Source organism: Drosophila arizonae, chromosome 4 (genome assembly GCF_054131065.1).
Source record: "Drosophila arizonae isolate 15081-1271.41 chromosome 4, UAZ_ARI_1.0, whole genome shotgun sequence".
NCBI classification, from domain to species: Eukaryota; Metazoa; Arthropoda; class Insecta; order Diptera; family Drosophilidae; genus Drosophila; species Drosophila arizonae.
Genome location: NC_142924.1, coordinates 7,001,862 through 7,024,202, shown reverse-complemented (window position 1 = coordinate 7,024,202; position 22,341 = coordinate 7,001,862). Strand labels below are relative to the sequence as shown.

At 44.4% G+C, this 22,341-nt stretch overlaps 1 protein-coding gene across 20 annotated transcripts; it reads right to left on the bottom strand.

Annotated features, from left to right (window-relative positions):
* Window positions 1–317: 317 nt before the first annotated feature.
* Window positions 318–22,231, bottom strand: Gug (arginine-glutamic acid dipeptide repeats grunge). 20 transcript variants are annotated; one of them, XM_018007811.2, is made up of 16 exons: window positions 21,963–22,231; window positions 20,471–20,728; window positions 11,891–12,022; window positions 10,409–10,642; window positions 5,207–10,322; window positions 5,019–5,142; window positions 4,803–4,947; window positions 4,571–4,731; window positions 4,354–4,413; window positions 3,970–4,089; window positions 3,787–3,904; window positions 3,141–3,240; window positions 2,945–3,039; window positions 2,840–2,892; window positions 2,257–2,593; window positions 318–2,145 (listed from the first exon to the last, which is right to left on the bottom strand). In XM_018007811.2, exons 3-15 carry the CDS (start codon window positions 11,951–11,953, stop codon window positions 2,578–2,580), a joined length of 6,405 nt encoding a protein of 2,134 aa, XP_017863300.1. In that variant the 5' UTR covers window positions 11,954–12,022; window positions 20,471–20,728; window positions 21,963–22,231; the 3' UTR covers window positions 318–2,145; window positions 2,257–2,577. The 20 variants fall into 20 exon arrangements, with proteins under 20 accessions (XP_017863300.1, XP_089323384.1, XP_089323387.1 ...); XM_089467258.1 differs by having other exon boundaries at window positions 21,967–22,231; XM_089467261.1 differs by having other exon boundaries at window positions 2,840–2,883; window positions 21,967–22,231.
* Between the last annotated feature and the right edge of the window lie 110 nt (window positions 22,232–22,341).

Genomic DNA, 22,341 nt, shown 5'->3' with positions numbered 1-22,341 from the left:
GACCTTACATAAGCAGTGGAGTATAATGACTCTCCGTTAGGGTAGCAAGAGTTATCAAAAGACCTTGTTGCTTACACCAAAAAAGAAAAAGGGTTCAATGATTGATGAATGCGGCAAGCGAGTAAATAATATGAAAAGTAATATTTGAACAATAATTTAGAAAGAAACCTTAATAAAGTTTAATTCATACACAGTAGAGGTAGGTTCAAGCGAAAGGGTCCGACTAGGAGTTACCCACACTCCAACTTTTAGAGAATAAAATAAAATAATGAATTTAATTATAAGTTATTTGAAAGCCTTAATAAAATAAACGTTGCTTGGATTTTTAACTAATGTAACTAATTTTATTTTGCTTTACTTAGTTTTTACAGGTTTTTTGTTTTTCAATAATTTATTTTGTTTTATCATTATCATCGAATTGTTTTGTGTGAAATATATATATATATATATACTTAGCATATGCATATATAGCTGCATTTCTTGTTTCTTAATTCATTCATTTTGTATATGTATATATAAATATGTACGCCTGGATTTTTTACTTTACAATCTTAAAAGTTAATCTGCGCCAAATGATGTGGCCCATATTTATTTTGTTTGTGTGCTTGGTTTTCAGCTTTTGTTTGTTTTTCTGTTTTTATTAAATATGCTCGCAAAACTCTACAATAAACGCTGTATATATGTATATTTATATTTATATATATATATAATGTGTATATTCAAAATGTGAAATAAAAAATTGTATTTAAAAATATGTAATTTGTTTATAGTATTATGCACGCATTAATATTACATTTGTTTAGTGTTTTTTATTTTCATTTTGTGTTTCGCGTTGGTCTTAAATTTAATATAAATCCTTTCGTTTTTCTTTGTTAATGAAATATAGATTTATTTATTTGTTTGAATGCATGCTGCTCATACAATTAATATATATATATTATGTATAAATTACTAATATAAATTAAGCACTCAAAATATTGCAGCTGCTACAAACGCTCATGCAAATACATACATATGTTATATATATGTATATATATGTATACAGTGCATGAATTGCATTTGGGGGCTTTAAGAAATTTTTGAAAACTCACACATTTGAAATTTTTACTTATTAGCTAGGTATTTTTGTGTTTTTTTATTCCCTTTTTTTATGAAACTTTATACAAAACACGATTTAGTTGCTTTTACTTATTTGTTTCTGTTTTTTGCTTGTTTTTCTCATTTTTTCTGATAATATAATACTAGAGTTAAGCCAAACAAAATAATAAATTAATGAGTAGTAAGAAAGCCAAGCTAGCCAAAACATATAAAAGGATTACTATATAAATCAAAACTAAGCAGCAATAAGCGCACTAACACTACGAAATACATATAGTTCAATTGTGGCTGGAAGTACATTAAGTTTAAATTACATATACAATTCTCAGCGTATGAGATGTCAAAGTAGTTGCAGTTGCAGTTGCAGTTCTCTAGAAAGCCCTTTGTACAATACATTCTTTACATATATATAAATACATACACATATACATATATATATATATATATCTATAGACTGTGCTTGATCGGCAACAAAGTGCACGTGGCTTATCTGCCAATTTCTTGGGCTCGACTATTACCATTCAATTCAAATCACGTCCCGTATATACATATACATATACATACTATATATATATACTAAAATAGCAAGTTGTCGTTTGTTGTTGTTGTTGTATTTTGGTTTTGCTCTGTTTTTGTTTTTAGCTAGTTGCAAAAGTCTAATTAATTTGATTTGAAATAGAGCTTAGTGTTTAGTCATAGCGTATTATCAAAGTGCTGCTATATTCTGCAAAAATGTTTTGTTGCACATTCCGCAGTTGAAAACCTTAAAAATTTGTGTGCTAAGTTTGTTCCATTTGCCTTAATCAATTCTCGTAAGCTTAAACGATAATTAACACGCTTCCCTATCTCTCTCTATCAAATTTTTGTTTAGAATTCTTTTAACACTATACACTATAAAGATGATACTTATAAAATATTGCGACCATCATGTTTTCTTTGCTTGTTTCGTCAGTTGGTTTCATTTGATTTCTAATTTGCGATTCCCTCTTTTTTCATAAGTGGATCGTCTCAGCTGCCCAGTTGGAGAACACTTAACGTAGTTGATTTCTGTAGATCAAAGGAAACACAAATTAGAAAATAGTCAAGATAGGGAATGCAGTGTATACAGATGATATATGTGGTTATGCATGGATATGATAAATTAAAACGTTTACTAACTTTTTACATAAAAACTGGACAAAACGTTGCACAACTTAAAGTTGCTAGTTATTTATATATATATAGCTTGGAAACACGATATACATATTTGTTAATATATATATATAAAGGGACCGTTGCTATAGCTATATAAAAATATGAATGCTGATCTTTTTCATTTGCTGATGTTGGTTATAGTTGTTGCTGCTGTTGTTGAAAAGCAAAATGTAAACGTTTGAACACAAAAATCACACAAAGCATTTTCCTCACAGCCGGCCGGGCTGTGAGTATTTTCTTTGTTCAGTTGCTTTTGGGATTCTGCCTTCTGCCTGGCTGGTCCACTTATCTGGGCCGTTGTCTGTTTTGGGATAGAAATAGAGAGGTGGGCGTGATACAGAGACAAAATATATGTAGATACAAACACAATATGTTAACGAACACAAAAATATTTAACACAAAAACAATAAGCAAAAGTCATAAAGTCACACAAATACAGATGAACATATGAGCCGAATGATTGACTGTTGATGACTGTTCTTGTTGTTGTTGTTGTTGTTGTTGCTGTAGGTAACTTAGGCCTAGTGGATGTTGCAGTGGTACTCACCTAAAGTATTGATCGTGCAGCGATTGCCGTTGAAACTCGGCGGCCTGTAAATACTGTATATATGTAATTAATCAGTTAGGAATATTAAAATGGGATTGGGGAAACCTGTAGTTGATCTGCATAGGACATCCTCAGCAAAACGTCCGAGTGCGGCTCCCTAGGTATAAGCATATTTGGACGCGGATATTGCCCAACATTCGCTAAGTGCAGAGAAAGCGAGGAGAGAGAACAGAGAACAGAGAAAGAGAGAAAATTGAGTTTCGTTTATGATTTGATCAACGTAACGGATATACAAACTCACGTGGCAGTTGGAAACCGGCCTCCGGTGGTTGCGGCTGTGGATGCAAAGGCAAATGTAAATGAGTATGAGAGTGTGCATGATATTCTCTCGTCAATCGTATCTGAAAATTATTGAATATCGTTGATAGTTTCAAAAGAGCCAGGTGTGCTGCCTGAGAGATAAATGGAGAGCCTGCTTGCAACATAGATGCGACATTTGGTAAGTGGGAAGAGCGGGAGTATGCGAAATGTGAAATTGTGGATAATGCGTGTTAGCACCGGCTGAATGACAAACAAATGTGGTTAGAGAGTGGAGGAGAAGAGACATTGACGGATCTGTCTCCTCCAGGTGAGGCGCACGACAAATTCGAATACAAAGTGGGTTAGCACACGTGCTTGGACATGGACATGGACACATGATGTACCTAGATTTATATCATTATTATAATTATTATTGATTAATTGAATTGTTGGTTAATTGAGCTGACAAGTGGACAAGTGGACACAAGTGATTGATGCGATAGATGTTTTCTGAATTCATTTTGTTTAAAAAGTGTTTTTCTTTTTTTTTTTTTTTTCCAAATACGATTGATTTTGTGAATATGAGTGGATTTTGAGTTTCAAGTTTGGTTTACAAGATGAGAGATGGCCATGCAATTGATACGCACCATATGCTCGCCCGGATCCATGCCGACATGATGTGGGGGCGGTATGCCCAAACGTTCGCGTTCCATTTGCGATATAGCCGGATTCGCATATAGCGGAAACTGTGAGGGATGTATGCCACTGCATGAAAAAGAAATGAGTGAGTTCGAATTTCTCGAGAGGATCATGCGAATAGCTAGCCTTACCGCCTATAGTATTCCATCCAGTGCGGATCCAGTCGCGATTGACTTGCGGCCGCCGCTTGCGCGTTCTTAATCTCCTCCAATTCTCTGTAATTAGTCAAGGTTGGAAGCATGAGTAATTGCCTACAATTTGGAGAAGCAGAAAGGGGTTTAATATCTTGTCGAGGATTTTGGTTAAGGTCAGGCAAATGGAAAATAAGCAGCAAATGGATTAGAAACTAATGCATCAATTTGGACGTGCGTTTGAATAAGCATCAATTGTATAGGTTAGCAAATGGAAGGATCTCAGTTATCAATGAGAATATGAGTATGTAAGTGTGGGGGGTGATGGATGATGGTGTGTGCTCTGAGATGAGGATTTTGGCAGGCTTGTACTAGGTACTGTACCTCTCTCTGCTATACATGGGGCTCATTGGATGATGATAAGGCACCATCTGCTCAACAGGACTGAAATCGAAATGGAAATTATTACAATACAAACGCGATAATCAACGACTACAAATAATCAGACTACATTAACAATTATAATAATAGACAATCAATCAAACAACTAAAAGAAGACTCAATAATTAATGAAATACTCTTGCAGGCATTCGATGCTCACCTGAAGGCGACATGTGGACGCGCATACTCCGACAATTGACGCAGCGCTGGTGTATCCGCATATGGAGGCTTTAGCTCCGCCTTCATCTTGGCCTGCTGGGCGGCTTGTTGTGCGGCGGCTGCTTGTTGCTGTTGTTGTTGCTGTTGCTGCTGCTGTTGTTGCTATTGGGGGGATAAGAGGGAGAGAACATTATATTGATTGTCATGCCTTAAGATCAATTCCCGTTGCTCACCTGTCTTCGCTCACGCTCCTTCTCAGCCAGTTTGCGATCGCGTTCCTCGCGCTTGCGCGCCAGCTTGGAGTCCGTAACCGGCTTGAAGATCAGATCCGTGCGCGTGCACGAATTGTAATCGCCGCGATCGATGTGACGCACAAAGCTGCAAGAGTAAAGTTTTAAATTAATCATTTACAGCTCTCTCTCTCTCTCTGTCTCTCCTTAGGTACTCACATTGCCGATTGCGAGCGATGGCATTCGGTATCATCTGGCTTCGCCTCGGGACTGGGGCCGCGCGGTATGTTGTGCGTGGGGCTGGGTATCTCGGGCTCTGGATCGGGCTCAATGTCAATGGGCACTAAAACAAAGAATACAATATTAAAGACAGGCTCCCCATTTCCTGTTCCGCTGTCAACACTCACATGGCTCGGTCGGATGATGGGCACTGCCCAGGCCCGCAGAATTGGCTGAGTGCGCGTGCGCACGCAACGCGTCCATGTGGGAGGTCGGCTTCATGCCGTGCGGTTGTCCATCTTGCGGCGCAAACGGCGAGGCATGTGGCGGCGGCGGATAGCCGGGTATGTGAGAGCCCGGATAGGCGCCGGGCGGCAGACCCGTGGGCGTGCCGGGACCACCTAGGCCAACGCCCACACCCACACCCACACCACCTGGTCCCTGCGCCGTCTTTGGCGTCGGTGGTTTATTCTGTGGCGGACCACCAGGTTGTTGTTGTTGCTGCTGTTGCTGTTGTTGTTGCTGCTGTTGTTGTTGCTGTTGCTGCTGCTGCTGTTGTTGCTGCTGCTGTTGTTGTTGCTGCTGCTGTTGCTGTTGTTGCTGCTGCTGTTGTTGTTGCTGCTGCTGAGGCGTCTTGTGTTGTTGCTGTTGTTGTTGAGCCGCAGCCACAGCCGCCGCGTGCTGTTTCTCGGCGGCCACAGCTGCCGCAGCTGCTGCATTCTGCTCATCCTGGCGCGACGGCGGCGGCGGACCCGACAGCCCAGCATGATGGGCGGCCATCACGGCGGCGGGATCCAGTGGGCCGGATGGTGGCGGTGGCTTCATGTAGGCGGGGAAGCCAGGTCCGTACGGCGCATAGCCATAGGGCGAGTTGAAGGGATTGTGATGATGCGGCGAGTAGAAGACCGAGGGATGCAGCAACGGATGCGGATACGGCGACTGGCCTGGATGCACACCAATCTGCGGAATGCCGCCGCCTGGTGCAATCAGCGGCAATGGCAACGGCATTTGTGGATGCCGTATGACCGGCGGCGAGGCGCCCGGTCGCAAATGCGGCGGCGGCGATGTGCCCAAGCCTCGTTGACCCGGCTGTGGTGCATACATCTTGCTCAGCGGACTGGCCATCAGGCCCGAGGCGGTCGACACTGGCGGCGGCGTCATATGCGGCGACTGCTGACGCAGCAGCGCATGCCGATCCCGTTCGGCAACAGCGGCCGCTGCGGCGGACAGCGCCGACGACGACGGATGATGGCTCAGCGGCGACTGCGGCACCGGATGCAGCGGACTCTGCCGACTCAGGCTGCCCACACTGGAGGCGGGCGAGGCGGCGCGATGAGCGGCTGCGGCCGCAGCGGCGGCAGCTGACGACGAGTTGTTCGGCGTGCCGCTGTTGCTGTTGCCACCAGGGCCACCAGCTGGCGGGGCACCGCTCGAGAGTTGGACGCTGGGACTGGCGCGACTGAAGGCGGACGAGGGCACCGTGTTGGGAGTGGTGGTGAGCGACATGCTCGTCGAGATGGCCACCGAGTGCGGCGTCGATGGCCCCGATGAGGAGTGCGGATGCGACAGATGGCTGGGCGGCGTGCGTCGGCTGAGTGCCGACTCGGGCAGGCCACCCAGTCCGCCGGGACCGGCCAGTAGAGCGATGGGACCGCCGCCGTGGCTCAGTCCTGCTATTGAATGCGACAGCAGATGATGGCCTGGATGCGCCAGAGCTGCGTGTGCCGGATGACCAGGTGGCAGGTGCGCCAAGTGCGGATGTATGGGCATCGGATGACCAATGAGTCCCGACGGATGCGCCAAGCCCGGCAGCGGGGATGTGCGATGCGCATGCGGCGACTGATGTGTCATCGGTCCTGGTCCTGGCCCCTGCCCCGGCCCCTGTCCTGGACCCGGGCCCGAGTTGATGCTGCTCATCGAGCCCGTTGGCGCCGTCGAGGTGTGCGAGGCGGGCGGCTCCCGTGACGTGGGCAGCGGTTCGTGCATGCTGCGCGGCGGCTGCTGCTGCTGCGCCGGTGATGGCGTACGCACTGTGCCCGCCGGGCTCGGACCCGGCTGTTGTTGCTGCTGCTGCTGCTGCTGTTGGTGGCTGGGGCCCAGCGGATGCGCGTGGCTGTGCGGCGGCGGTGGACCCGGTGCCTGCAGCGACATGGCGATGGGCGCATGTGGATGCATCGCCGCGCCCAGATCTGGATGCCGGTGAAGCGCTTGCAAGGATTGCAGGTGCGCATGTTGGTGCGGATGCATGTGCGGGTGCATGGGATGCGAGGGCGCCATGGTGGACATCGTGGGCGCGCCCAACGAGGTGACGACGCCCGTCAGCGAATTGGCGATTGATATTTGTGCGTGCGGCCCACCCGGTCCCGGTGGCAGACCGTGCTGCAGCCCGGGCGGACCCTGACCAGCCATCGAGCTGATGGGCTGATGCAAGGACGTCGGCGGCTGCGGACCCGGGCCGGAGCCAGAATTCGGCGGTGGTCCATGGCTGTGCGGGGAGATGAGATTTTGTGGGTGCATGCCGGGTGGCAGGCCGCCGCCAGCTGGCGAAGGCATGTGCGGCGAGGGATGTGGCGACTGGAACTGCTGCGGTTGCGAGGATGGCGGCTGCGAATTGCTATTGCTATTGCTGCCCTGGCTATCCTGGCCGGGCGTCGAGCGAGCCGAAGCATCGATGGGGCTCTCCGGCGGCGGGCCATATGGCGAAGCCTTGATCAGATTCTCCCCGCCGGCTGACGATACAGGCGGCATCGGGTACTTGAGATCCTGCGGCTGTGGGGGCCCGTACTTCCCAGCCAGCGGATCACCGTACTTGAGCATAAGGCCTGTCGGCTCGAACGGTCGCCCCAGCGGCGGCGTCTGGACATCGTGCTGGTAGTGCGGCTTGGGCATGGCAATGCCGGGCGGAGGCGTGGCACCCGGCGGCTGATCCAGCGGCGGACCACTCTGACCCGCCGGCGCGTACTTGTGCGGCGGACCGGGTCCATCTAAGCTCGAACCAATGCTGTGCGGCAGATGGGCAAAGCCAGGCTTCACATCGGGTATCTTTAGCGCCTCCTGGTAGCCGGGCTTGGGCGGCGCTAGCTCCACTGGGTACTTGCCCTGCTGTTCGATCATGTACTTCATGTCGTACTTGCCCACGGCCGCCGCTGCAGCAGCAGCTGCCTGCATTTCCTGGCTGTACTTGAGCGCATCCAGAGGTGCGGGCACCGGATACTTCAGCTCCTGTGGCGCAAATTTGCCAGCACTTGGCTCGAATTTGACGGCCGCCTCGTTGTACTTCATTTCCATATCGCCAGGATATTTCTGAGGCGCTGGTGCCGACACGCCCCCACTGCCGGGATCGCTGTGCAGCTGCGGCGGTGGCTGCGGAGGCGGCTGACCAGGCGGCCCATACTTGAGCTGCCCGTCAATGATGTAGCCGGCAGGCGCCTGCGGCGTTGGTCCATGTGGCATATGCTGCAGATGCAGTGGTTCCGGATTGCCGCCCTCGCTGGCACTGTGATGCAGTCCACCCAGTTGAGCATTGGGCGGCGGCCCCGCCGAGCTGACAGGCGGCAGTCCGCTGGCATTGATCTTCAGATCCTCGTTTTTGATTTCGATTTTGACCTTGAGATCTTGTGGCTCGTTGCTGTTTTGATTGCATGTGGCGTCCATGGAGTCCTCCATGGGCTCCTTCTTAATGTAAACGGCTTCTTGCATTGGCCCGGATGCAGCTGACACGGGCGGCACGCCCACCATCTGTTGTTGCTGCTGCTGTTGTTGTTGTTGTTGTTGTTGCTGCTGCTGCTGTTGTTGTTGTTGCTGCTGTTGCTGCTGCTGCTGTTGAGGCAACGTCTCCTGCTTGATGGTGGCCAGCTTCTTGAGCAGCTCGGGATCGCGTGCAGCCGCCTCGTTCTCACAAATCTCCATCTTCTCGATGGCCTCCTTGCGATCGCGATCGACTGACGCATTGAGAGCCTCCACCGTCGCAATTGTGGGCACCTTCATGGCGATCGGTGCTACCGGCACAACAGCTGGCGGCGCCTCCAAGGAGCTGGACTCTTTGAGCAGACCATCCACGTGGGCGGGCTTGATACTGAGCGGCTGTATACTGCTGGGTGCCTGGATGTTGGTCTCCTCATCCATGTTCTTGATGGTATCCTTGCTGTCTTCCGCGCAGGCAGTTTCCGCTTTGATCGATTTCTCGTTGACCACATCCGACTTGGAGTCCACATCGCCGGACAACGTGACAGCGTTCTCCTCCTTGCAGTTGATCTCCTTGCTATCCTTGCTGGACTGCTGCTCGATGGTGCGTCCATCCGTGTCGGTTGTATTCGATTCGCCATCGTCGAGAACAGAATCGGGTCGACTATCCGAGTTCATGCTCTCAACTGGACTGTCGGGCCGCTTGCGCGGCTTCTCCTTGACGTTGTCCTCGCTGTTGTTGATCGCCTGCTCGCTACTGTTGCTGTTGGTCTCCGCTTCGGTGCGCTTCTTCTTGTTGGGCGTATCCTGTTTGCCGCCCTTGCGCTTAGTGCCCGATCCCTCCGCCACGGTCTTGGTGGGCGTCTTCGGGCTATCGCAAGCAGCGGCGGCGGCTGCTGCTGCGGCGTCCGGTGTTTCGGAGCCGCGCTTGGGCCGCTTGCCGTTCGCCACGGCGTTGCTGTTGTTGTTCGCCGAGCCAGAGGACTGATCCTTGCCGGAACTGTTGCCGGATGCGTTGACGGAGGCTGCACCAGCGGCGGCGGAGTTGCCACCGCCACCAGCTGCAGCGGCGCTACTGCTGTTGTTGTTGTTGTTATTCTGTTGTTTGTTTCTAGTCCTCATCCTAGATGGTGATTCATCCCTTTTATTGGTCAGACTCGAATCACTGTCACACTCGCTGACGTCGTCCTCGGTTAGAGAACTGTTCTCCTCCTTGGAGACAGCGGGCGATGAGCGATTCGCCGTCTCTGCAGCCGACGCCGCCGCCGTCGCCGTCGTCGCAGCTTGTGGTTCCGGGGTGTCCTCCTTTTTGGGAGGTGTATTGTTGGCGCGCGTAACACGATTGCGACGCAAGGCGCTCTGTCTGCGTCGCCGATGCGGTCGATTATTGTTGGCGCCGGGCGTCTTCTTCCACAAATAGTAGAACTCGACCAGCTCTGGTGTATCCTTGTGTGGCAGCAGATCCTTGTGGATCCTAAAGAAATTCTTGCCAAATTGTCGCAGACCCTTGATGAACTTTTTCGTTTCGTCCTCGGTCCACTTCTTGTCAATGCCCTTCGAAACGGGACACTTTACGAGTGCTTGTAGAGCTTTGCCTGGATCGTAGCCAGAATCGTGCAGCTATTCGAAATGGAAATGGAAATGAAAATTCAATTAGTTACCAGCACTGTGGGTTACCCCAGAAGGGTTAGGTCATCATCACTCACCACGTCGAGTGCGTTAATTGTTGTGTCGTCGCGACTGGCAGCCAAACAACCGTCTTCTAAACCGCCATCACACATTCCTTGAAATGCAGCCATGGAGCGTGCCGCACGCAGAAACATTAACAAGTCGCCATCGGCCACAACGCCAGGACTCCATCTTGTTTCCTCTAATTCACGTTCATCGGTTTCCTTGTCAACGGGGAAGCTTGAGATTGGATTATAATCGGGCAGTTTTGCCTTCAGTCACAAGACAAGACAAGACAGAAGAAGTTGCCGGTATTAGTTAATTACAAAATAACGGAACGGAACTCCAAAAAAAAAACATCACATCAAGTCTAGTTTTTTCTTATCATCTTTTCTCAGTTAGTTACGTCACATACACCACAGACACAAGACAAAGTCTACAAGAACACACAATAAGCCAAAGAACGTGGCGTGGCCCAGTGGCGGAAATACTTTAGCTAAACATTATCCATGCAGGACACGAAGCTCTCGATAAGCTTCCACTCTTTCTATGATAAATTGGCCGAGTATTTCCAACTGAGCTGGTTTACATACTTTCGAAATATATACAAGTCTGTAATTTGTCTGGTGTCATACGATACGACAATATACAACTTAAGACTAATGCATGAAATGTATGAACAATGCCTTGATGTGAGGTGTATGTGTGTCTATTGGGTATTTCTCGGGATAGGAGAGTTGGTATGGGAAGAGTATCAGCGCCAGGACTTGAGGAGGTACTCTATGTGTTAGTTCTAATATATATATATATATATATATGGCCAATTGGGTAAACGATTTATTTACAGCTGTTATTTATTGTTTATAAATAATAAATTTTTAGATAATTATCAAGCTACAAATCAAAGCTGACTAACAAGTTGCCCACAACGAAGAGTCAAGGTATGCGATTAGATAGAACTGTTGAAAACTTTTTTATTACTCTGTCTTTTCATGTATAATTTATAGGCATAATAAACCATATTTTATATAACTATCTCTGTGCATTCAAATTCTTTTCAAGCTCCTTAAAATTTCCATGGTTTGCTTGACTTTTGATTCACCTTTTACATAGAACTGGAGAGATTTGGTTATCTTTAGAGACTCGTAAAGTTAACCTTTTGAGCTCAAGCTCCAAAAATATTTAAGTGAATCAGTCTTTTATAATAGACAGGAAAACTACAAGTATATGATAAAATTATGTTATTTAACTATACAAATATAATTGGAATTATGCCAAGACTCATAGCGTGAGCAACTTTAAATTTAAAATTTCGATTAGATTTTGAAAAAGAGGGAAGAGTATAACATTCGCTTGGATTGGACTGGGTTGGGGTGGTGTTAGTTGGGATTACAATTAGAACTTGCAACATTACGATTACAATACAAAAAGGAAAAAAGTATATATTTTTTCTTTGTATTTTTAATTTTCATTTTGTTACCGTGAGCTGAATTTCTGAATTGTGAGAGTTATGTACGTACATAGACATCGTTTACCTGGTGGCCGGGACCCACTCGTATTTCTCCTTGAGTGGAGGCCGCCATCACCCTTTAAAAACACGCTTCCGGTCCAGTGTTAAGCCTTTTTATGCCCGCTATGATATGAAAATTCAACTGAAAGAAACACAAATAAAATGAAATAAATAAATATATTTTGAATGAAAATGCATCATATGGTTAAAATGATTAACATTCTTCAATATAAATCATGCACATCGTAACTGACGACTAACATATACCCTGTATTTACTGTAGTTTTTAATTTTAACAGATAATGTTAAAGATATGAAAACAAAGGGTATATTTCAATGATAATAAAGTTATGTGATAGACTATAATCAATTTTTAAAATAGATAACTCTTATAATCCTAGAAAAAGTAATAAAACAAACTGTTCATAAAAAAAATTTCATCCATTTTAACATTTTAAATTATGAACATATTTTTGTATATATACATTTCCCTCTGCCCGCTCCAATAAGTCATTATACCCCACTTAAAGCATTTGGCATGGTTTCAAGGGTATTAGAAATGCTGATATGAGCATTGCATAAATAAATAAGCCATAAAAAATAATGCCATGTAATGTGTGTGCCCGTAGAATAGGCGAGGCTAAGCGTAGCGAATCTGGAGGCCAGACAAGTTTAGGGAGTTTTATGCGACCCGAGCACTTAATCGTTTGCATATGGTAAAATGCGCCTGCTGCCTGCCAGTACAGCCAGCTGGACGGACAAGAGAGCTGAGCTGGGTTGAGCTGACGGAACAGTTACACCATCTTTATATTCATATCGTGTGTATCCCTCTCTCTCTCTCTCTTTCTTTCTCTCTGTCTGTGTCTGTCTGTCTGTGCCTGGTTATTTTTTCTTTTGGCCGCCTCTCAAGTGTGCGTGCAGCTGTAAACAGATTTTCCGCTCAAGTAACTTGGCGAATAACTGTAACGAGGCTGGCCTCCGGGCCGGGCGATCTGTCAGGGGAATTATCATTAAATTTGCTTACGAATCAATATCAGTGCCAATGCACAGGCACAGGCACACACACACACACACACACACATACGCATGCCAGCGGTTGCGGTTGTGTGGCAACGGCACACAAATTATGGCAATTAAAATCAATTAATTAAATGCAGCAGCAGGCAAATAAAAAGAGCATTGCGCCTCGCCTCGGCTCGGCTCGGCGCGGCTCGCCCCGACGCAACGCAAAGTATATATAAAAAGGAAAAAAATTAAATAAAACAGAAAATATTGTCGACAGATTTACACTCAATAAGCCACGACACGCCGCCTAAATGACTGACGACGCGGCAGCGTAGGGTGCCATGGCGGACAACCGAAACGGACAAGCTGCTGGGCCTGCACAGTGGGGCAAAACATAATGCCAATGCAAGGGGCAATACGAAATACAAAGGAGAAATTGGAGCCAACGAAAAAAGAGTGAGAGAGAGACAGAGGTAGGAAAAGTGAGCTCTTTAAGACTTATCGATCATAATTATTATCGATTACTTATTCAATCATCTTGAATTTTAAGCGATAACTTATCGAAACGCATTAATTCAATAAGCTACGCATTGAGGTGCTTTTTTGCAGATATGAATTATAAAGAAAGTGAGAGCGAGATAGGGAGAGAGGTAGAGATATTCAGCTTTTAAAAACTTTACAGTAAATAAAAAATTTCTATCGATAACTATAAGCTATCGATGGCTTATTTACATCTTAACTTGTAAGCCATAAATTATCAAAATGCATTCAATGAGCCGCATTGCTCTGCTTAATCTGAGCACATTTAAATCAATATGAAGCCCCGTAAACTTTTCAGCTACTTTATGCCACTGTGCAGCGCTCCACTGCGTTTGGGGCCAACACTTATCAGCGACATCAGCAGCAACGGCAACGGCAGCAGCAGCAGCCAGGTTAGCTGGCCTGGTTGGCTAACTGGCTGGCTGGCTGGCTGCTTGGTTAGCAACTTTTTTTTTATGGCAGGAAAGTCGTGAGTGGAAAAATTTCACATAAAAAAAGTAGAAGGTGAGTAGCTCCTGGCCTCGTCTACGTGGTCTCGCTCTTCCTCTTCCTCTATCTCTCTCTCGCCTGCTCTGTTCTCTGCTTCACTCTGGCGTTCTGGGCACGCGAATAGCCCAAGTGGCTGCTCTGGCGCTTTGGGCAAAATTGTGTAATAACTGCGAGCAATGTGCTAAGCTGTGTGTACTCAAAGCCTCCCCCTTTGCCCTCTATCTTCCTCTCTTCATCGCGCTCTTCTTCCTGCCTGCTGCTGCTGCTGCTGCTGCTGCTATTTCTGCGGTGGCTGTTATAAAACAAATGTACTACAAAAAGCGCCGTTGTAACGCACAAAAGCCATAAAATCTAAAAAGGCAAAATGAAAGGCTCGAACATTTTTGCCACCACCGAAAAATGTGCTGCATAGAGAGAGCAAGACAGAGAGAGAAAGAGAGAGTGTGTGAGTGAGTCCTCCCCTGGCCCAGCATAAAGTGTGTGTGTATGTATGTATGTATTAATAGCCGTATCATAATGCCCAGCGCTGAGGTTGCGGCACACAGGCAACAACAACAACAACAACAATAACAGTTCACAGTAAAAGACCACAAATTATGGCAGCAGCAACCGTTGATGGGGCGTTGCTTGTTGTTGCAGCAGTTGCTGTTGCAGCAGTTCTTGTTGCTGTTGCTATTGTTGTTGTTGCTCTGTACATCGTCGTGGATACGTGACTGACTGTTGGCCAGCTTTGCGAGTGCTTTGGCCGTATTGTGAGTCAGCAGCAGCCCCAAATGCGGTTGGCTGGAGTCGTCTATGGTCAGCCAGTTGGTCGGTCGGTCGGTTGGCTGTTTGGTTGGGTCGCAGCTGAACGAACAGGCCACGAAAATTTAAGGTCAATAACGCTGTCAATTTCAAACGGCGCGTTGCCTCCATTAATGTCAACACGCGCTTTATCAACTTGCAAAATATAGCCACACACACACACACACACACTTAGAGAGTGTGAGAGAGAATGAGAGGGGGCGGCTGTAAGGGGGTGCCGCAAATTGTTTTCTAAACAGCCCATAAACATAAAACGAAACAAAACGAGAAATGTAAATGAAAAATAAAACTTAGCAAGCAGAGCGCACAGAGAGGCGCACAACAGCCAAGAGGAAATCCAATAAACAATTTGTATCATGAGTAGCGGAAAATTGTGTGTACGCACGCAGCTAAACGACGTCGTTGAGTGTGTGTGTGTGTGCGTGTGTGTGTGTTTCTGTGTGAGTGTGCGTAATTTTGAAATGGAAAAGCTGTCGGCTGTCGACGTTCGACTGGCCCGACTGTCGGCCTCTGTGTGGTTGGTCTGTCTGTCTGTCTGCCTGTTCGTCTCTCTGTATGTTTGCGCTTGTATTTAGCTTGTTTTTCTCTCTGCAATCATCGCTTGCCAATAAGCTGACTAATTGACTGACAAATAGGCTACAACAACAACAACAACAACTACACCAATAACAACGAACGTCAGCAGCAGCAGCAGCAGCTACGGGCAGACAACTTAAAATGCCTTCGCTGCTGCCGCAGCCGCTGCTGCTGCTGCATGCGCCGCACAACTGTACATTAGGGTGGTTATTAACTTGATGTTAATAATCTGCCGGCCTGTTTGGGCTTAAACGACTATTGAATACGCTACCTGAGCATGGAACACTCAAAGATTACTAAGAGCAACAGGAATTATATTCCAAATTTTATAAACAAAAAAAAGTTCTACTAGTACTAAAGAATAATATTCTAAATATTTTTCATTTAAAATTCGTATGTAAACAAATTACTTAAAAAAGTGTTTAAAAAAACATTTTAAAAATGTACTTTTAAGTTTAAATTTTACTCCCAGTAAACGTTTATATTCTAAATACATTTCCCTTATAATTTATATAAAATAATATAAATATTTAATAGTAATTCAAACATCTTCATTTAGTTAAAGGGCCTTCAGATAGTCTAACGTATATCATAAATTACCAAAAACTATGCACAGATATTTTGGTTTTTGGGTATGCGCCTCAGCAAATTAGCTTCGTCATGAACTCGACTAAATTCTCAAGAGTTTGTGGATGAGTGTGGCTCAATAGCTTGGAATGCCTGAAATCTGTTCAGTTGAGTTGAGTTGAGTGCCATGTGTCAAGTGCGGAAACCCCATTAAATGTGCTTGTAGGCAACAAGAGAAGGTGCCACACAGACTTACACACACACACACACACACTCTCTATAGAAATACCTATGCTTGCGCGTATGTCTACATTGGTTTGTTGTGAAAGCCAAATTTTCACAACAAATCAAAACAGACGTCCGAGAAGTCACAAAAAAAACCTCTAAAACTAGAAACAAGAAGCCAAACGGAGGTAGTCGAACAGCGTTCAAAGCACTCAACTCGTTGCCCGGAGAGAAGAAATAAAAAAACAAAGTAAATAAATAACCAACAAATTTCTCTTCTTTTCTTTGGTTTTTTGTTTTTGGGGCCCACATGGAAATAGTCTGGCGTGTGTATGTAGATGATGTTCGAATGCAGGCAGCTTACAGTTGTTATACCCATTACTCAACATCAACAAGAACATTATGCCACATTCTCTTCATTCATGGTCGCAGCCCCATTCTGTCCTATGCTCCTTCTCTACACTTCCACCCAGCATAGCTCCGTAAGAACTCCCATACGTTGCTCCACTTCATTCAACCGAACGATTGAGCATCTATTCAGGCACTGATGCGGCGCTCAAAAAAGCCAAACCGAAACCAAATAAACGACCCGCAACGACTGCGACGAGTTCACCTCTCACTCTCCCGCCCGCCTCTCTCCGCACCCACACTCACTCACTCACTCGCTCACTCTAACCTGTGCATCATTTGGGACCGTTCGTGTGCAGCCGAACTTCACTTCGTTGTCGTCAGCGTCATCGTCATCGTCATCGTCATAGTCGTCGTCGTCGTCGTCGTTGTTGTTGTTTTTGTTGTTGTCGTTTATACGATTTGTTGGATTTGCTGCTCATGAAGTTGTTAAACAGATTGTCGGTGTAGATACCTTCATCATTCTCTTCATGTCTGACGACCCGCGTCTGCCTCTCTTCCTCTCCCGCTCTATATTTCTCTCACAGCTGCCCATCCATCGCAGTCGGGCAAGTCATACAGCCAATTCACTGCTGTCTCACTCGCTCCCCTTCAAACTCTGTCTGCATGTGTGTGCCTGTGTGTGTGTATGTGATGGCCTGTGCCTGTGTGCGTGTGCTTGTGCGATTAGTTTTATGTAATTTTATCGAGTATTTTAAGGATTTTGCGGCTTATCCGCGCTTCATTTGGAAATTGTTTCGTGTTACTTATGTCGCCCCGTTTTGCTTTAAACGGAAGGGCACATGCACAAAAGAAGAAGGGTAAGACATAAATAAGAATAAGGGCATGTAAAAGGAGACCGCTTGCCCTTTCATAGCTCTGGGCCCTGCTTGTTGTTGTTGTTACTGTTAGGCCCGTTTCAAGTGTTTATGGCGCTGTCGTCATTGTTTGTTGTTCTTGTTGTTGTTGTAGGGCAACGAGTGTCAGAGAATGTGTGCCTGGCATAATGTAAATGAACGTTTTGCATGTGAAGTTAACACTCTCGCTCTCGCTCTGCCCCTCTGTCTCCATCACTCTCTCTCTCACTCTTTCTCTTCATATCTAACGCTCTCGCATCACTCTAGCTGCCTTTTGTGTATAATCGAATTACAGACAATGAGAAAGATTTATGGGAATTCATTGTTGATATTGTTAATTTTTTTTTAAACACGTTTATGCATTATATTCCCATTGGTTCATTGATTTTACACCGATTAACCTGCGCTTTATTATTTGACTTTATATTGTATATGCTTATGCATATATTTATATATAGATTTAATAGGTGCTTTGTGTGTTAATTATCTTATCGCTAATGGAGTAGAACGCAGTTGGAATGTTGTTGTTCTCACACACAAGAGACAAATTGGTGGGATATAGAGACGTAGAGACAATGAGAGGGAGAGAGAAGGGGAATATATCATATATTTTCAATAAGCTTTTTAAGCTATAAATGAACAAGGGATTTGTGAATTATTATTAATGTGTTTTTTGTTTCTGATTTAACATTTTAAATATGTCTGATAAAACATTTGTCTATATTATTATATGGATGCACATACATATATTGTATTTATTTACGTCATAAAGCAGTCACATTTATCTACATAGTAAATTTATTTAATGAGCATTTTGTGCTGCCTTTGCATTTCATGAGTTTTTATTACAGAATTTTAAAATTATTTTTAAAAGTCATTAAATACGAACTACGAGTGATTATCGTACCCATACTATAATATAATCATTTTACTTCTTTTATATGTATATGTTTAGTTATATATTATAATATTCCTTTAAACTGCTTAGCAGCTATATTTAAGATATCTATACATAATATATCTTAGATATTTTATAATATTATATTATATATATAATATATTTAACATCCATTTATTGCTTTTCATTTATATCCATTATGTTATTCCTTTCAACTAATTCATTTGTTGCTTCGGAATTTGTTAAACATTTCTAAAATGATCTAATTTGTCATGGCTCTATATATATTTTTTATACACATGCACACATACGTATACGTACATTGAGATACATCTGTGTGGGTGTTTCGACGGCACATTTTATAATCAGTGGCAATAAATCGACACTCGAGTCCAAGTGTCTTGCTTTTTCAATCAGATAAGCGGTAATTATAAATTAAAAGCACCAGCAAACAGATTAATAAAACGTAAACTTTAACAGCGCATTATAAATAAGCCAAAAAGACTAATAATAAAATATGAAATGAAATCGACATCAAAGGCCGCCTACAACCCTTTCCCCACCAACAGCTTGATAATCATCCATCTAGCAGAAAAAAAAGAAAAACAGCGACATCAGTGGGCGTGGGCGTGGGCACTTTCATTTTGTTGCCTTTCTCGCCGTTGTTGTTGTTGTTGTTGTTGTAGGGCCATGAGTTTCCGCCCGTGGCATTAGCGCGTTTCGAGTTCGCTTTTGTTTTTATTAAATGCATTATTAGCACGTTATTTATTAATTAAACACTTCACGTTTTTATTCCCTCCTAATCGGGCTGCCTATTTCCGACACCCCTCCACCTCCCTGCCACCCACCTCTCCCCAGCCGCCCAACGAGGAGCTGCCCACTCGCTCGTTAGCTGAAAGAGATAAGCTCAAGCATTGGCGTTCATGGAAATTAGCCAATGAACAGAGTTGCTCGATAAGCAACAAGAGAAATTTCATTGGAATTATAATCAAAGAACTTGGATAAGTTTCCCACGAATTCAAAATTATAATTATTCATATATAGGAAGACTACCTAAGGTCTATACTTTCAATATTGATAGACTTGGTAACATATCTGAAATGATGATGATTCCCTTTTAATGGACCGCTCTCCCAACTGTAGTTGAGTGTGTTATTGAATGCTCGTTAAATAAATAGATTTGTTTGCATTTTAATTATGGTTAACACCAAGTTATCGACCACTCGGCAATTAATCAGCGAACGGCGCGCAAAACTAATTGACAGCTTGTAGATGTTACGCTCTGACAGCTCGACGACGACGACGACGACTACGACGTCGACAACGATTCAAGCAACGGAACATGCAACAACAACAAGAGCAACAAGCTCTCTAGCTGGAATCACAGTTGCGTGAACTTGAACTACTGACTCAGTGAACAGCTTTGCGTTGTGCTGGCAATTAAAATTAACCATAAGTTCAAATGAACTAAATGCGAATATGATTAAGATATCAAAGTAGAATACAGTGAAAGCTGCTCATAACTGACAGAGAATATTATATAACATTCAAAATAACTAAATACGAATGTTTATAGAAAATAAATATATAAACTATAGCAGACAAGCATATTTCAGTTTTCGGGATATTAAAACATGAGCGCTCAAACTTACAGAGAAGAAATATTTAATATTATATTTCCCCTTAACTTTACATTATATCCAAAATTATTTAAAAATATTATCTTTCACAGACCTCAATTCATGTTGATACCCTAATAGTGCATCTAATGAAAGCAACAATGCGGGGTATCACTTTACAAATACCATTTTCTAGTTTATAATAAACTTCTATTCAATATGAACGAACGCCTTTCTGTATCTGTGTGAGTGTGTGTATTTTCGTGTGTGGGTTTCTGTGTGTGCTGGGGCACTTGAAGCACTTTGCCTAATTAGTTTATGATGCATTGAGTGAGCCTGGCAATTTGCTTGTCTATCACAGCAGGCCATAGCGCCTCCCCTAATACCCTACACACATACACACACACACACACTTATACACTCTCGTACGCTGTTCAATAGTTTTAGCCATGAAGCGTAAAAGAGAGTTGGTATTTAGCGAGAGCCCCGAGGGGCAGTAAAAGAGGAAGATGACACATGAGCCGGCGGCAAATTCGATATTATTATGCGTGTGTATGTGAGTGTGTGTTAAGCAAACAAATAATAATAATTAAATATATGCCTAGTTCAACAGCTGTTCTCACCATGAATCCAGTATAGATGTGTGTGTGCGTGTGCGTGTGTTCCAGCAAGCAGCTCGAACTCGAATTCGAAACCGGGTGGCTGCGGCTCCCACTTGGCCCGCTAACAATAACGTTGACGTGCGTGCGAGCGAGTGAGATAGAAGTAGGCAGATATATCTAGTGATGATGATGCTGTTGCTCCTCCTGTTGTACCGTTACTTTGGCAGGGCGCACAGGCAGCCGGAAATGTAGATTTTGGTTAATTTGCACTTGGCACAGCTGGAAACGAAGAAATGACGTAGGTGAGAGACGAGCTGATGATTATGATTAAGCAGATGAAGAAGAAGAAACTGGACTGAAGTTGCACAGTGCAGAGAGAAGAAAAAGAGCAAAGAATGCAAAAATTATAAAACCAGAAAATTGCAGTCGAGTTTAACCAACTGCGTAATGCCCTGTCAAAATCTGTGACCAACTAATATTGGAATTTATATTTATTTGGTTTTATGTTTATAGTCCAGTTATCAGATTGAAGTTTTGTTTTGGCCTATATAGCACAACACTAATATGCCCATTTAACACTTTTTGTAGTGTATTATAAAAAGGCGCGAGTCACACAACAACAACAACATCGACGGCAACAATATATTTTTTAGCCAACGTCAGCGAAAAAGCAACAAAGCAACGCTTAAGCAGCAGCGAGCGGGCAGCGGGTGGGCGTGCAGCTTGTCATATGAAGGGTGGTCACAGCAGCAGCAGTAACAGCAGCAACAGCAGCTGCGTCGGTGGTGGGTGACGCCGCCGTCACCGTTGCCGTTGCTGCTGCTGCGCTTTGTGATTCCTTTTCAGCACAAAATTTGTTGAGCCTTTGAGTCGTCGTCGTCGTCGTCGTCTTCTGCTTCTTTGTATTGTTCTACCCCAAAAAAGTCCATAATAGAAACGTCCCCTGCTCCACAAACCAAAGTCGTAGTCGTCGTCGTCGCCGTCGTCATCATCGTCGTCTGCCTCTGCCCGCTTTGGCTTTTTCACTTTACTTTGTGTGCAAACACAGTTGCAGCGCCGACGCCAACTAAAAAGACGTCGACTGCGACAGCGACGCGTTTCATACGTTTTTCACTAATAAATTTTAATGATTTCTACGCTGCGCATTACGACGACGACTAAGACGTCGACGTCGACGGCGGCTGTGACTGCGATTCGGGCGACGCTTCAAATGAAATTAGTGACACACTTAAATAATAATTAATTTTTGCACACTTGTTGTAGTTGTTGCTAACATTTAGAGACTCGAAAAGTTTCTGTTTCTGTCTTAGCTGTTGTTGTTGTTGTGTGTGCGCGTTTCAACTTGTCAGTGGGGCCTAACAATACGTTTTTTAATGCTCTTCTGTTTTGTCTTCTTCTTTTTTGCATACACTTTGCGCACACACACACACACGCAAACGCTCGCCATACACATGCAGAAGCAGTTACACGCGCATACAAACACACACACACACTGACTAACACACACACTCACGCACTTCGCTTGCTTTGCGTTTTTTTTTTTTATTGCTGCGGAGATTTTTGGGCACAATTTTCGCTGACTTTGAAACGCAATTTGTGTATACTTTCACACGCGTATTACAGCGACAGTGGCACGTGAAAGTTTTGCACTATAATTTGACTAAATAATATTAGCACAAATGCGTGTTTTTTTTAGTTCTTAATGGTACAACAAAATTTCTCCGCGTATAGCAGAAGCCACCATTTTGCGACTCTCGATGAACAACAAGCAATGCAACACTGTACAGGGTTGCAAGTCTGGCAGCACTGTCCATTCGATAACCAGTCGAAAAATACCAACGAACGATGTACACATAATATCGATATATTTGATATTGAAGACCATTTTTGTG

Excerpts from the sequence above, each read along its gene's own strand:
- Gug (XM_018007811.2), bottom strand. The coding sequence starts at position 11,953 with ATGGCGGCCTCCACTCAAGGAGAAATACGAGTGGGTCCCGGCCACCAG. Across the intron at positions 3,905-3,969 it reads TGGATGGAATACTATAGGCG|TGGCATACATCCCTCACAGT; the intron begins GTAAGGCTAGCT and ends TTTTTCATGCAG. Across the intron at positions 3,241-3,786 it reads TGGATCCGGGCGAGCATATG|ATACGATTGACGAGAGAATA; the intron begins GTGCGTATCAAT and ends AATAATTTTCAG.